We start from the raw sequence: 15,890 nt of genomic DNA, 5'->3' as shown, positions 1-15,890 counted from the left end.
TCACTTCTTTAATGTTTGATCACTAAAGTTTCAGAAGTTCATGAATCAAACCCTCTTGCACGGGATTAAGCCAATGGAACAAGTTTGCGGTACTCTGCAAGTGCCCACAGTGGGAAAATGTTCCTATATGCTGCATAGTGTAACATGAACTTTTTCATGAAGACTCCAGTGATTTCCTGTCAGGAATAAGATTCAATTGTTAGATAAAAGTTTAGGTGCAGGAACATAATAGTACAATGTATTAATAAATCAAATTATATTTCCTAAATGCTTAAAACAAGCATGTTGCCTAAATTTACTACTTGAATTTCCATAAAGTCTACTAAAAAGTATTTTTCCTTTTTTTTTTTTTGTAGTTGAGATTATTGGAATTTGAGCCATTATCACTAAAATTAAGAGTATAACACTCTATCAACAGATTATGTATCTATTGGCTAAAAGGCATTTTCAAGTAAGCTATAGCAAGAATTAGCACCTGTTGGGGAAAGTCACCATCTTCCAATTGAGAATTAATTATCAGCTTTGCAGCGCGGTGAAGAGGCATTGGATCTCTTTCCGCCTGTTTCAAACTTTCAAAGTCAAAAACTATAGAACGAAAGATCATGACAGCTATAATGGGTATTACTTCACCATCAGACTTTTAAACTCACCTGTCCAGCATGAATCAAACCCATCATAGCCCATGCAGTATGCACCAAATTTGATTTACCTTCTTCCAAAGGAACATATCTCTGCATCACCAAGCACATAGATTTTACTAATTAAATTAATATTTGTCATATCTCAATGATTTGTAAACATAAAGATTTACCTTGTCAGGGCATGATTTGTAGCTCTCTCCCCAGCCACCATTCTCTCTTTGGGTTCTGATCAGAAATTCAACACCTTTGCGCATAGCTAGACAATTGGTGTATGTCTTTCCAGCTGCTGCTAGCCCTCCAAGTGCAAACCATGAACCATATGTGAAGCAAACTCCCCAGTTTCCATACCTCTTTAGGTGTTGATATACTTGATTATTGATGCTTTCAAAGCAATCAGAACACTCCTATTAATTATGAATGTGAAGAGAACATACCATGAACCATCAGGCATTTGTACATTTTCAAGGTAGCGTATAGCGTTTGTAATAAAATCTTCGATTTCTTTCGTCCAATGCCCAGGATACAACTTCTTAAACAAATCCAAGGCATGGATTGCAGATGCAGTGCACTCAACATATTCATGCTCAATGACTATATCAGCGAAAAATTCTGTGGGATTAAGCATCTAGGACCAACAACAGAGAAGAACCATCATTAATATATGAAAATTAAGAAAGAGTACAAAAAGTAGTTTAATATTCTAACAGATTTCTGGCAAAATTGACAGATGCATTTCAATGCTTAAGCACTTACTTCCAACCACTCTTGAGCTCCAGCCGGTTCCCACCCAGCTAATCCTCCATTTTTGCTCTATAAGAAGTGAAGCGGCCAAGCTTATATAAATGGACAAGTTAAAATAAGTGAAACCTATACTAGAAAATCTAGATTAAGCAAATTCTTACCTGCAGAGAGAGCAGAATATTGATCGTATCATATATCTGCTGAGGTTCCATTTTCTCACCAACAATTTCTGGTGGCAACATGGGCATTAGCAGGCAACACTACAAAATAGAGGAATATCTGTTAAAGCAAGATGAATTTATAGAATAGATGTATCACTCAATTTTTTTCATGCATTTGACTAAGACTAAAGAAATCACCTTCAAGCCGTTTGCAGTGTACTCAGAAACTTGCCATCCATGATCTTGATCAGAGAAAGTCCAAGATCCCTTGGAAATGTGACGATGCATTTTCTTGAAATCACCAGAAGGATTCTCCTTGACCTATTCAATTGTATAACAATTATTCTCAATTGATATTTAATGAACAAAAAAAAAAAAAACAAGAGATTGGAAATGACTTCAAGATAAATGAAGCCAATATTAAACCTGAGACTTCTTGATGAAGTCATGTCCTCTCTTGAGTACAGGTCCAATTTCGTCGATGAGGTTACTAGCAAGCAAAGCTTGAATAGCGAAACCAGTATCCCACTCTTGGCTTCCAAAACTCTGCGGACCAATATAATGTGTTAAATCAGTACTTGAAAGGAATCTTTGAAGGAAAATCAAAGCTTGCAAGAATTTCCCTTGTTACCAACTCTGTCAGCACTAAATCAATAAATATGGTTAATTTGGAGAATGCATGTAAACAAACCTGCATCTTCATTCCGTCTTCAGCAACCCAAAGGTAATCCGGGATTTGAGCAAGATGCTTTTTAAAATAATCACTATTTGGCTCCTCAGCCCAACAGGCAAGCATGCATAACACCTAGTCCATTCAAGGGCACCAGAACGATGGCAATCAAATAGCCATATATTATATGGATTGAATTTTCACAACCTCAATATTCCTTTTTCCTTCAACTAAATATGATTGTAAAATTACCTTCCCCACACAAGCACTGGTGATGTATCTACTATTCTCATCTTCATAATGGATGTGTTTCATTGTTACTTGAAGAGCCCTCTCCCTGACCAACTTGTTCAAAGGCCAACGAGTAAGCAGAGGCTCGGTACATACATACAGACTGTCCCACATCAGATCCTGAATCAGAGGATGTGGATAGTAGATATCCTCCTGTAATAACAAATTGTTTATCAATGTTTTAAGAGCTTAATTGTAGCGTGGTTCAAATGTTTTTGCAGTTTGTAGACAACAAAGATAAACTTACCGGTGCACATAAATGGCGTACTTTATTCCACTTAATTTCATTGTATGGCTGAAGGTAGAGTTCTTCTCTCAATTGTTCAATGAGAGGGGTGATTGGCCCCACGAACCTTTTGCCATATAGATATGACATAGGCATGTACACCATACGACAGTGGCACCACATTTTAGCTGCGCATTCGAAAGGTAATATGAACTGATATTACTGATACTAAAGATTTAGTACGTAACATGTTTGTAGAGCACCGCAATGAAATTAACCGAGTAACTTTGATCGGCCACTTTCATGTGCAATATGGGGATCTCTCCATTGAATATGCTTGAATAAAATTTTATTTTGCTGAAAATTATGGCTTGTTGAGATTGCAGCAAATTTATGGTGACCAAAGCTGATACACAGTAAAGTGGGAAAACAAAAGAGAGAACTTCTCCATTATTTTTTATTATTTAAAGATGTACCATTTTACAAGCTCCATCCTCACCATTTGTAGGATAGAACATTTGTACATTCATGAATAGTCATTATGAAAGATACAAAAGAAAAAAAAAAGAGTATAGAGTCGTAAAACGGAGTCGACAACTCCCCATAAGCCGTCACTTCTTTTCTGTTTGATCACTAAAGTTTCACAAGTTCATGAGTCAAACCCTTTTGCACAGGATTAAGCAAATGGAACACGTTTGCGGTACTCTGCAAGTGCCCACAGTGGGAAAATGTTCTTATATGCTGCATAGTGTAACATGCAGTTTTTCATGCAGACTCCAGTAATTTCCTGTCAGGAATAAGATTCAACTGTTAGATAAAAGTTTAGGTGCAGGAACATAATAGTACAATGTATTAATAAATTAAATTATATTTCCTAAATGCTTAAAACAAGCATGTTGCCTAAATTTACTACTTGAATTTCCGTAAAGTCTACTAAAAAGTATTTTTCCTTTTTTTTTTTTTGTAGTTGAGATTATTGGAATTTGAGCCATGATCACTGGAATTAAGAGTCTAACACTCTATCAATAGACCATGTATTTGTTGGCTAAAAGGCATTTTCAAGTAAGCTATAGCAAGAATTAGCACCTGTTGGGGAAAGTCACCATCTTCCAATTGAGAATTAATTATCAGCTTTGCAGCGCGGTGAAGAGGCATTGGATCTCTTTCCGCCTGTTTCAAACTTTCAAAGTCAAAAACTATAGAACGAAAGATCATGACAGCTATAATGGGTATTACTTCACCATCAGACTTTTAAACTCACCTGTCCAGCATGAATCAAACCTATCATAGCCCATGCAGTATGCACCAAGTTTGATTTACCTTCTTCCAGAGGCACATATCTCTGCATCACCAAGCACATAGATTTTACTAATTAAATTAATATTTGTCATATCTCAATGATTTGCAAACATAAAGATTTACCTTGTCGGGGCAAGATTTGTAGCTCTCTCCCCAGCCACCATTCTCTCTTTGGGTTCTGATCAGAAATTCAACACCTTTGCGCATAGCTATAGAATTGGTGTATGTCTTTCCAGCTGCTGCTAGCCCTCCAAGTGCAAACCATGAACCATATGTGAAGCAAACTCCCCAGTTTCCATACCTGTTTAATTGTTGATATAATTGATTATTGATGTTTTCAAAGCAACCATAAAACTCCTATTAATTAGGAATGTGAAGAGAATATACCACGAACCATCAGGCATTTGTACATTTTCAAGGTAGCATATCGCGTTTGTAATAAAATCTTCCATTTCTTTCTTCCTATGCCCAGGATACAACTTCTTAAACAAATCCAAGGCATGGATTGCAGATGCAGTGCACTCAACATATTCATGCTCAATGACTATATCAGCGAAAAATTCCGTGGAATTAAGCATCTAGGACCAACAACAGAGAAGAACCATTATTAATATATGAAAATTAAGAAAGAGTACGAAAGCAGTTTAATATTCTAACAGATTTCTGGCAAAACTAACAGATGCATTTCAATGCTTAAGCACTTACTTCCAACCACTCTTGAGCTCCAGCTGGTTCCCACCCAGCTAATCCTCCATTTTTGCCCTATAAGAAGTGAAGCGTCGAAGCTTATATAAATGGACAAGTTAAAATAAGTGAAAGCTATCCGTGAAAATCTAGATTGAGCAAATTCTTACCTGCAGAGAGAGGAGAATATTGACCGCATCATATAACTGCTGAGGTTCCATTTTCTCACCAGCAATTTCTGGTGGCAACATGGACATTAGCAGGCAACACTACAAAATAGAGGAATATCTGTTAAAGCAAGATGGATTTATAGAATAGATGTATCACTCAATTTTTTTCATGCATTTGACTAAGACTAAAGAAATTACCTTCAATCCTTCTGCAGTGCAGTCAGAAACTTGCCATCCATGATCTTGATCAGAGAAAGTCCAAGATCCCTTGGAAATGTGACGATGCATTTTCTTGAAGTCACCGGAAGGATTGTCCTTGACCTATTCAATTGTAAGCAGAAGATGACAATTATTCTCAATTGATATTTAATGAACAAAAAAAAATAAAAAAGAGAGGGATTGGAAATGAGTTCATGATAAATGAAGCCAATATTAAACCTGGGACTTCTTGATGAAGTCATGTCCTCTCTTGAGTACAGGTCCAATTTCGTCGATAAGGTTACTAGCAAGCAAAGCTTGAATAGCGAAACCAGTATCCCACTCTTGGCTTCCAAAACTCTGCGGACCAATATAATGTGTTAAATCAGCACTTGAAAGGAATCTTTGAAGGAAAATCAAAGCTCGCAAGAATTTCCCTTGTTACCAACTCTGTCAGCACTAAATCAATAAATATGGTTAATTTCGAGAATGCATGTGAACAAACCTGCATCTTCATTCCATCTTCAGCAACCCAAAGGTAATCCGGGATTCGAGCAAGATGCTTTTTAAAATAATCACTATTTGGCTCCTCAGCCCAACAGGCAAGCATGCATAACACCTATTCCATTCAAGGGCACCAGAACGATAGCAATCAAATGGCCATATATTATATGGATTGAATTTTCACAACCTCAATATTCCTATTTCCTTCAACTAACTATGATTGCAAAATTACCTTCCCCACACAAGCACTGGTGATGTATCTACTATTCTCATCTTCATAATGGATATGTTTCATTGTTACTTGAAGAGCCCTCTCCCTGACCAACTTGTTCAAAGGCCAACGAGTAAGCAGAGGCTCGGTACATATATATAGACTATCCCACATCAGATCCTGAATCAGAGGATGTGGATAGTAGATATCCGCCTGTAATAACAAATTGTTATCAATGTTTTAAGAGCTTAATTGTAGCGTGGTTCAAATGTCTTTGCAGTTTGCAGACAACAAAGATAAACTTACCGGTGCACATAAGTGGCGTACTTTCTTCCACTTAATTTCATTGTACGGCTGAAGGTAGAGTTCTTCTCTCAATTGTTCAATGAGAGGGGTGATTGGCCCCACGAACCTTTTGCCATATAGATATGACATAGGCATGTACACCATACGACAGTAGCACCACATTTTCGCTGCGCATTCGAAAGGTAATATGAACTGATAATAGTGATACTAAAGATTTAGAACACTGAAATGAAATTAATTCATGCAAATTAACCTGGATGCATAGGAAGGAAAGAAGGAAGGAGCCAAAACTCAGGGGGTATTGGGTTACTTCCAGACCAGTCAAAAACACCAAGTATCTACAGCAAAAGAACATTGTGTGATTAGCAAACATTTGTCCTTAATTCAATATGTTTGGTACAGATTCTTTGGTTTTCTCTTTATCCCAATGTGGGCAAGTTCTGGAAGTCAATTTATAAAATATGTGCATCATACTTACCGAAAGCCAAGTCTTTCCCCAAGAGGGCATGTGAGTGACACTGCCATGGTCAAGAATCCACTTGCGGGCTCTTGTACAAGCATTGTCTTGTCCGCCATCGGGTCCTACCCCAAGAATACGCATGCAAATGTAGCTAAGAGCAGTACAGAACATGGTGCTGTGACCCTCTATATGCAATCCCCACCCACCATCTTCATTCTGCATCTCACCAAACCCGTCACCTTCATATAAATACTTCAATTTACTTGTATATATTTATACTAATAATGATAATAATAAGTAACAATCAAGAGTGTGTACCTGATGGTAGTATATATAACGAAGGATTTCTCTACGATGCTCTTGGGGAAAAACGGTGTTAAGGTGTCCGGTAATATACATACTGAAGACCTGCAATTTTCATTTATTAACATCGATGATTAGCATTTGCATATGGTTACGGTTGTTTGACAAGTCACAGTTCGCTTCATATTTTAGCTAGTTTGCTACAGATTTTTTGTTTTGTTGGACATTGTCCTCTCCTAAAAATGGTAACTTCTTACTCTACCTGCCAGTTACTACAGATGATTAATTGAAGTTCCTAGTACCTATTCGCACCTGGTATGGTTTAAAGTGCCTTCTGTTTCTTTTTACAATTATTTCTGATATAGAGTAGATATAATACGATACGAAAATTATAAAAATATAAAAAAAAATATAATTTAAAGTTTTTACAAAAATCATATATAAATTTAATAAAAATAAAAAATAAAATTTATATTTTTTGTGTTAACATAAATTTTAATACATAATTTTTATTCAAAACACGATAGGAATTACTAGTACGTTATACAGTAAAAGACAGGTTTACATGTAGGAGGAAGCCAGTTGGGTGATTGAATGTATACCGGCCAACTAGGCGGGACTTGACACAGTTAAAAATTGCATCATCACTTGTAACTATACATTAACTAACGGGGCCAAGAGGCTACAGACGGAAGGAGTGAAGGGTCCTTACCAAGGGTGGAAGGAAAAACAATGGACCAGTATTTTCTGCGGGCCAATGACCGTCACTAGCCTGCAAAGCTGAGAAGAAATGTACAGCCCTCGTTAGTGCTGTTGTGGCCTTTTCATACGAAATTTGCTCACCATCCTCAATTTTCACTGCTGGTATAGTTTGCTTGAAATTCTTTTCCCTCAGAAACTGCAATATTTTAAGTCAAACAAAGTTATAAATATTCATCATATGCATCGCCAAATTATTTTCAATACTACAGCATTTTTTCTTTGCATTTAAGCTCCTGATTTTATCTAAAAATCAAATTAAAAGAAATAAAAATGAGCTATAATAATCTCAAGAATCAGACTAAAATACATAAAATTTTTTCTTTAAAATCTTTTTTTTTTTTATAGTTTAAAATTTTCTTATTTATATATATATATATTGATTCTTTTACTTTTTTTTTTTGAATTTTAAATTATTTATCATGAGCATACGAAAATGAAATTTTATGCAACCGATCTTGTCAAAGAAGGGGTCCGGCACCGACGGTTGTCTTAAAAGAAGGTTTAAATAATATAATAGGGTAGCTCCAATAGCTACAAAAATTAGTGTAAACAGGAAATCCATTATAAATGCATGTCGAGCCCTTCCTCCTGCAAAAGTTTGGATGCCAAAATTATTAGCTTTCCAAGCCGTTGTTATTTCCTTCTTTTTCCCGATTTCACCACATTTCCCATTTCTCTCTTTTTTATGAATTTCCTAGAGATATTAAAATTTAGATTTCTAAAAATGAAAATTTTATTTTGAAATAAACTTTTTTCAACGTAAATGAATTATTTTTCTTTACACTTAAATTATATTTGCTTACATATGACAATTGATATTTTCATTGAAAAACAAAACATTTGTCATAATATTTATCTCGTAAGAAAAAGGGATAAAAAAAGGTAAGATTTTATTTTATTTTTTTTACTATATGAACTAATTAAATTAAGTCTTTAAGTTAAAAAGGTGACCTTTAAGTTAAAAACATTTAACATGGAAGTTATCAGAAAATAGGTCCCTTAATTTTGCTCCCGAAAAAGAAAAAGCTTTTTTTTGATACAGATAGACGATAGATACCTGCATACGCCAAAGGAGGTCGCCACTTGGCTTGACCTGGAAGCGGTTTTTGTAGAAATTTTGGCGAGCCTCTTCAACCTCGGCTCGCTCTTCAGGGGTACCAGCATCAGGGTCGAATTCCCAGGTTTGCCTGCCGACGTAGTTGTTTGTGCTGAACAAGTATGGCCCATCTACACCCTCTGCTGTCTTAAGCTTCCACATTCTCTTCTAAATCAAAACTAAGCTATTACAGTTGATACTATGGGAGACGATGATGATTTCAAATTTCAAGACAACACTTGGCACTGTTGCATGGAGATAAAAATATCAGGATAACATAAAAAACAGCAAAGTTTATTTGAATGAAGCACCGATGATTTGAAGTAAATAAGTTGGACACATAATGGGAAAACCTCAAACGAATAGTAACTAATTTTCTCGAAGAAACTTTTGCAAATTGTAGGATTATGGTTGTATCTGATAAGAAACGAGAAAAAATGCCATTGGAATCTGATGTTTAAAAGAATTATACAGTCCGAGGTTTTCTCCATGACTGCTCGTGCACTGAAAATATTTAAGGAGAAAGCAGCTGCAATATGAAACATGCAAACAAGTAGTACTAGATTTCTGGAATCAACCTGATCAGAGCACTTGTCAACAACAGAAGGGAGAACATCTGGAGAAACTTTTATGAGTTTTTTCCAATGCTCAAAAAAGATTTGGTGAAGCAAAACAGAAGAGATTGTTTCCCGACCAGGAACTCAAGGGCAGGAAATTAAGCTTATGATTTTTGAGTTCAAAGGGAACAATGGTTTATATAGAGATAAGATGGCAATCCACTAAAGTTTACTTGTATTCCCTTTTTCCTCACTTTTCTTGGTTGAAGGCAGTGTGAGACAAAGACTTAATATTAAAATTAACATATGGGCTGCCAATGCTTCATTTTTAGTAATAACTAAAAATAAAATATTATAAATAAAAAATGTATTAAAAAATAATAAAATAATGAAATTACAATAAAAACTCAAGTGGTAGTTTTATTGATAATTTCTAAATAAGGAATTTTCCAAAAGTTTTACCAAAAGTTTTGGTAGAATTTTGTGAAATTTTCAACTAATTAAATAAAAATTTCTAATTATTTAAGAACTAATACAAAAAACAAAAATTTTGCAATGATGAAATTAAAATGAAATTACAAGTGGTGATTTAATTGAAAATTCTTAGGTGAGTAATTTTTAAAAATTTTACTAAAAGTGTTAGTAGAATTTTGTAAAATTTTCCAACAAAAAAATTTTTTATAAAAATTTAATGATTAATTTATAAAATTTGAAAAATAATAAGATTGTTTAAATATTAAAATAAAATAAAACCATAAATGATGATTTTATTGATAATTTCTAAACAAGGAATTTTCTCAAAAAATTTATTTTCAAAAATGTTGGACATATTTTTGAAAATTTTTGTAATAAAAGGTTTTCATACGTTTTTGTTAAAATGTTCAAATATCTTCGAAATTAAATGAAATCCTCTTCAAAATTAAAATAAAATTACAATTAGTGATTTTATTAAAATTTGTAGCTAAGGAATTTTCTAAAATATTCTAAAAATGTTAGAAATGTTTTTGAATTTTTCACTAAAAGGAGTTTCTATTTACTTTGAATAATAAATATTAAATAATAAAATTTCAAAAATAAATTAAAAATTTTCAATAATAAAATTAAAATAAAATCAAAAGTAATGATTTTATTGAAAATTACTAGTTTTTTTTTTTTTAATTTTATCAAGGGTGTTGGGGAATTTTGGAATTATTCCAAAAAAAATTCATTTACCCTTTTATCTAACATAATAATTAATTAATAAGTTTTTAATGTAAATTAAGCTCTCATCAATGATAAAACTAAAAGGACATCGTGATAGGTGATTTTCTTGAAATTATTTGATAAAGGATTTTTTTTTAAATCATACTTAAAAATGTTGGGAAGATTTTAAAAATATTATGATAAGAAAATTTAATTTACTTTGTTTATAAAATATTAAAATAAATCCGATCATAAAGTTCATTCAAAAGAATAAGTGATTTTCTTGAATATTTTTAAAATGAAGAAATTTTTTAAGTTATATTGAAAATGCTTGAAAAGATTTGGGGAAAATTTCCAATATTTAAATATCAATTAAATAAAAATAAAATTGATACAAAATTTGAATAAAATACCATTTTAGTCAAGATTGTTTTAGGATTATATAAGATTAATTGGTATCGTCTTGGATGAATGTTGTGAGGGTTCTAATACTTTTCTCATGCATAACCATACTCTCAAATTTAATATTAATTTTAAAGACCAGAATATCCTTAGTAAAGCTTAATTAATTTTAGAATTTATTGAAAGGTTAATTTTTTTAAGTGGTTAATTACACCTAATTAAAAAATATTGACGACAATGCCTATTTTGTATCTATGGTTGAATTTTTTGAATGAAAAATCGACAATGTCAATAATGATATTTTGTTATTTTTGTGTAAAAAGGTGGTGTCTAGACATTGTAGATTATGGGACATATACTTAAAAATTGTGGGAGAGCTAATTGAAGCTAAGAAAAGTCAATACTCTTCAGGAAGCAAACAAGATGGATGATACTTTGGCCGGGATGAATGATACTATGGCTAGAGAAGGAGTGAATCGAATTGAGCGGTCTATTGCCTGGTTGTGATGACAAATTGCTTTTTGGGGGTTGTTGTTTTCGGAGTTGTTTTATAATATGTAAGGTTCTGTTGAGGTGTGACTTATGGCTGTTCTGGGTGAGAATCTTAGAATCTGAACTTATAATATTTTATTTTGACTTAAAAAATAAGTTTTTGATTTTATTTATTTTCATCATTCTTATTGAGTAAAACCTTAACGCTATGTTTGGATAAATATTAATAAAAGAAAAAAAAAGTAAAGTAAAAGAAAGTAATAGAAAGTTTTTTAAAGAAAAGAAAAGGATACATGTAATCCTTGTTTAGATAATTAAAATTAATAAAAAAAAAAAAGGAAAGGAAAAGAATTCTAACAACCAATGTTTGGATAAATAGTGAAAAATAAAGGAAATAATTAATTATAATAATTTTTTTCAATTATAACCTTTCATTGCCTGTGATTTTAGAGCACTCCTAGACCATGATATATTTGCTATCTTGCCTAGTCTCACAATTACTAATATATCAATGATTTTTAATCAAGTGAAATAGGAAGATATTTTACAAACATGCATTGATGGATTTTGAGCTAGTTTGACATTTCATAAACCTAATAAATATATCTATTCATACTCAATCATTCATCAAAATCAAATCACCAAAAAATTATAAGAAATTTTTATATTGGAAGAGATATGTAAAACTTACTTGAAAAAAGAGATGGCTTTAAAAAAATTACATGATGATCGTGATCTATTTAGGTTTTTTTGATTAGGTTTTTAGTATTAATAAAAATATAGACATAATAGTCTTTTTATAAAAAAAAATTTTTCAACTTTTCTCTCCCTAGCTTTTCCTCCAAATTGGGGTATTAAAAAAATTGGGTTTACAAGGAAAACCAAAGGTTATTTAGTTTACAAGGAAAACCAAAGTTTCCTTTTCTTGAAATTAAAAATTTATCCAAACAAGGGAAAGGGTTTTGTTTCCTTTACATTCCTTTACTTTACTTTCCTTTACTTTACTTTCCTTTTCTTCCTCTCCCTTCGATCCAAACACATTATAATGTAAAAGTATTGTAGATTTGAAATTCAAATTACAACATCTACTTTAAAAAAAAACACTTAAAATTTTTGTTTATAAAAAAAAACCAACACATTAATAAAGCTAAAGTGAAATAGAGACACTATAAACAATTTTTTATATATTGACTCTGATTATACTAACGGTCAAATTTCATCAGTAAAAGAGACTTTTATTGATAAATTTTTAATACCGTTAGAATATACCATATTTATACCAACACTTTATTTAACTATTCTATAAATAAACTTTTTTTAATGGTATATGATTATCTGTCAGTATAAATATGTTATATATTGATGGTTATTAATGTAACCATAAGTATAGGCTTAAAACAAAAATTGAATAAGATTATTGAATGCGTTTTTGGTCAAAAATACCTTGAATAATCCTTTAACAAAAGCATTGGAATAGCTCAGTTGGTTAGAGTATACAGTTATTAACCATAAGGTCATAGGTTCGATCCTTCCTTCTAGAGTTTTGAGGGTTTTTCAAGGGATTTTGAAGGTTTGGCCAAAAACACCTTAAATAATCTATTTGAAAACCTTTAAAATGCAAGAAGAAAAGATCGAACCTATGACCTTATGATTAATAGTCAAATACTCTAATTGACTAAACTATTCTAGTGTTTTTGTTGAAGGATTATTCAAGGTTTTTTTGGTTGATTCTATTCAATTTTTTGTAAGGGATTATTCAAGGCGTTTCTGACAAAAAATACCTTCAATAATCCAAAAAAAATGGCAACGAATTATTCAAGGTGTTTTTGGCTAGAAATGCCTTGAATAACCCCTTTTAATTTTTATGAGGGGATTATTAAAAGTGTTTTTGGTCAAAAATACCTTAAATAATCTAAAAAAAATGACAGGAGATTATTCAATGTGTTTTTGGCCAAGAACGCCTTAAGTAATCCCCTTTAATAAAAATTGAAAGGGATTATTCAAGGCATTCTTGGCCAGAAAAACCTTGAATAAGGCCAAAAAGGCCTTGAATAATCCCCATTACATATTTTGTAAAAGAGTATTGAAAGCGTTTTTGGCTAAAAATGCCTTGAATAATAATAAAATGACGGGCTTATGAAATTAAATCATTTTCTTTACCTCCACCTCCCATCGACTTTACATACTTAATTTTCACCTCTCACCAACTCTCTCCAACCGTCGATACTCATAGCCTATCTCCACGTCCCACCAACTCTTTCCACCTCTCATTGACTCAACAAACTTAAACCCATCAGCACCCATCTTGTTTTAGAGCTGAATTATAGTTGAAGCATCAAGACTCTTGTCATTTCTGAAATGTAGTTTTCATTTTCTACATTTCAATTTTGTGTCATCGTGCATGCCTTTTTTTTGTATTTTTTGCTGTATTAGATGAATCTAGGCTTAAAATATATATAAAGGATTTGAGGTTCAACCATTAGTAACAGCATCAGAAGGATTCTTTGATGCAAACTACTTCACATAATTTGTACAAAAAACACCCAAATCTCTGCAAGTAGTGACTCAATACATTTACAACCTTGGTGTAGGTACAATAAAATAGTAAATTGCATTGTTTAAAAAATATTTCATAGATTTTAGTTATTAAATTACATATTTTCCCTATATATAAGTAATGTTAATTAGCTTATGAATAAAATCCTAGATCCATCTTATCTAGATGGTGGGCAAAAGCTTTTTAGAGACCTTCAAACAATTTTGAAAAATTCAACAACTTCAGCAGTTGCTTAGGTTGGTGAAGCAAGGGGAGCCTATAACAGTGGACAAAATCTTGTCAGCAATTCATTTGTTTACAGTTTATGGTATGCTTGACTTGACCTTGGGAACATTTCCTATGTTAATTGATTGGAAAAAGCTTAATTTAACATTGAATTCTTTATTGGGTTTTACTAATTAAGTAGGTATTCGAACCAACTTGGGATGGCATCATCTTACTACGATGAGTTTTTTATTTACTTTGAGCACCATGTTTGTAGACCTTCAATCTTAGATATTAATGTTCTTTTTTTTTGGATTTGGTATAATGATGTTAGTTTTTGACTTATTTTAAATTTGTAGATTATAAAACAATTTGGTTGTTGTTTTATTTCAAATTTTATTAAATATTTTTACTTTTTGTGTATTTTTACTTTATATGAAACCATTTATATTATGATTATAAATAAATTAATATTAATAATTGAAAATACAATTCAAAAAAAAGTTTTTACCAATGTCTTAAAATTTATACTGACACATTTTACTATTGAAATATTTCAAGCTATACTGATAATAATCACAGACCATCAGTAAAAGTTAAAATGCATAAGGCTGTACTGACAGGCATTGATCATTGGTAAAAGATATGTTGAGGGAGATATCATCGGTATAAGTTGAAAAAATTAAAACATACAAGTCTATACTAACTAAAATAATCATCGGTAAAAGGTATAATGTGGAACACACAATAGTTGCTATAACAACAGCTATACATATAGTGACGAATTAAAACTATCAATATATCTCTATTACATATTTTGATAGCTTGAAAACCATCAATATAGGTCTAAACCAATAAGGGATATACTGATGGTTATAAATTCATCAAAATAGATATTTTGACAGTCAGTAAAAGATTTATTATGCTATACCGATAGATTTTTAAGTTTTACTAATGGTTTTTTGAGTGTCAATATAGAACAATTTTCTTGTAGTGAGAAACCAACAAAAAATAGCTCAAAATAATCATGTGGTTGTTATTCATTTAAATGATCAAAAGTTTTTGTATGTTCGAAGTTGATGTGAATATTAAGCATAGTTCCAACAGAAAAAAGAATATTGTTGAATTTCAATGAATTAAATTCTTTGTTGATCATCTTTCGTTGTACTTAAGTAGCCAGAAATATTGAAAAAGATTATGACCTTTTTACTTGTGTATCAAGTTACTCGGAATTTTTTTTCATCATTTTGGCTTCAAAACAAAAAGTAGCATAAGTAGCTTCCTCAAGAGGGTTTTTCTTTTTCTCATTTTCTGCCTTTTCTAGCCACCGTTCATTTTAATTTCAGATTGATCAATAATCAATAATCAATAATCAATAATATCCATTTCAATTGACCATTTGTAGAGTAATTAACTTTTACAATATTGCTTAATATTATAAATATTACTATTATTATTGTTATGATTATTAATATTAATGTTGTCTTTGTTATCATTAAGGATTTAAATTGTGGTTACTATTTTCCTCACATTTTTTAATAAATTTGATGAATTCTCAAAGCCACGAATTAAAAAGAAAAACAAAACAAAGAAAGGGATATTTGGTTGGTTGATAATCTTGTCCTAATATGCTTCTTTGGTTGTTCGCATGCATTTGTACTATCAATTTTTCAAAATTAGGGATATTTGGTTACAATTAGAGTAATTAACTTTTATAATATTGCCTAAGATTATAAATATTACTATTATTATTATTATTATTATTATTATTAT

General features: G+C 31.6%; 2 protein-coding genes across 3 annotated transcripts; both read right to left on the bottom strand.

Moving 5' to 3' along the window:
• Window positions 1–65: 65 nt before the first annotated feature.
• LOC149510788 (beta-amyrin synthase-like) lies at window positions 66–2,913 on the bottom strand. Its single transcript, XM_089756946.1, has 12 exons — window positions 2,752–2,913; window positions 2,466–2,657; window positions 2,235–2,348; window positions 1,970–2,089; window positions 1,742–1,864; window positions 1,544–1,642; window positions 1,395–1,451; window positions 1,076–1,266; window positions 812–989; window positions 651–731; window positions 476–559; window positions 66–176 (listed from the first exon to the last, which is right to left on the bottom strand). The coding sequence occupies exons 1-12, from the start codon at window positions 2,911–2,913 to the stop codon at window positions 66–68; spliced, it is 1,512 nt and encodes a 503-aa protein (XP_089613072.1).
• A 240-nt stretch (window positions 2,914–3,153) lies between these two features.
• On the bottom strand, window positions 3,154–9,451 carry LOC149510787 (beta-amyrin synthase-like). Of its 2 annotated transcripts, none has more exons than XM_089756945.1 (18): window positions 9,302–9,451; window positions 8,685–8,968; window positions 7,578–7,763; window positions 6,881–6,970; window positions 6,581–6,801; window positions 6,356–6,440; window positions 6,103–6,269; window positions 5,818–6,009; window positions 5,587–5,700; window positions 5,322–5,441; window positions 5,082–5,204; window positions 4,884–4,982; window positions 4,735–4,791; window positions 4,417–4,607; window positions 4,153–4,330; window positions 3,992–4,072; window positions 3,817–3,900; window positions 3,154–3,517 (listed from the first exon to the last, which is right to left on the bottom strand). In XM_089756945.1, the coding sequence occupies exons 5-18, from the start codon at window positions 6,782–6,784 to the stop codon at window positions 3,407–3,409; spliced, it is 1,806 nt and encodes a 601-aa protein (XP_089613071.1). In that variant the 5' UTR covers window positions 6,785–6,801; window positions 6,881–6,970; window positions 7,578–7,763; window positions 8,685–8,968; window positions 9,302–9,451; the 3' UTR covers window positions 3,154–3,406. The 2 variants fall into 2 exon arrangements, with proteins under 2 accessions (XP_089613071.1, XP_089613070.1); XM_089756944.1 differs by having other exon boundaries at window positions 6,581–6,778; window positions 9,302–9,428.
• Window positions 9,452–15,890: the final 6,439 nt, after the last annotated feature.

The sequence above is a fragment of the Durio zibethinus genome, chromosome 28 (genome assembly GCF_047325235.1).
Source record: "Durio zibethinus cultivar Kanyao isolate XHJ-2024 chromosome 28, ASM4732523v1, whole genome shotgun sequence".
Taxonomy (NCBI): Eukaryota; Viridiplantae; Streptophyta; class Magnoliopsida; order Malvales; family Malvaceae; genus Durio; species Durio zibethinus.
The sequence above is the reverse complement of the archived record's forward strand: the minus strand, read 5'-3'. Positions and strand labels throughout refer to the sequence as shown.

Excerpts from the sequence above, each read along its gene's own strand:
- LOC149510788 (XM_089756946.1), bottom strand. The coding sequence starts at position 2,913 with ATGTGGTGCCACTGTCGTATGGTGTACATGCCTATGTCATATCTATAT. Across the intron at positions 1,267-1,394 it reads GAGCTCAAGAGTGGTTGGAA|ATGCTTAATCCCACAGAATT; the intron begins GTAAGTGCTTAA and ends TGTTGGTCCTAG. Across the intron at positions 732-811 it reads ACAAATCATGCCCTGACAAG|AGATATGTTCCTTTGGAAGA; the intron begins GTAAATCTTTAT and ends TTGGTGATGCAG.
- LOC149510787 (XM_089756944.1), bottom strand. The coding sequence starts at position 8,885 with ATGTGGAAGCTTAAGACAGCAGAGGGTGTAGATGGGCCATACTTGTTC. Across the intron at positions 6,779-6,880 it reads GTTATATATACTACCATCAG|AATGAAGATGGTGGGTGGGG; the intron begins GTACACACTCTT and ends GGTGAGATGCAG. Across the intron at positions 3,901-3,991 it reads GTTTGATTCATGCTGGACAG|GCGGAAAGAGATCCAATGCC; the intron begins GTGAGTTTAAAA and ends AGTTTGAAACAG.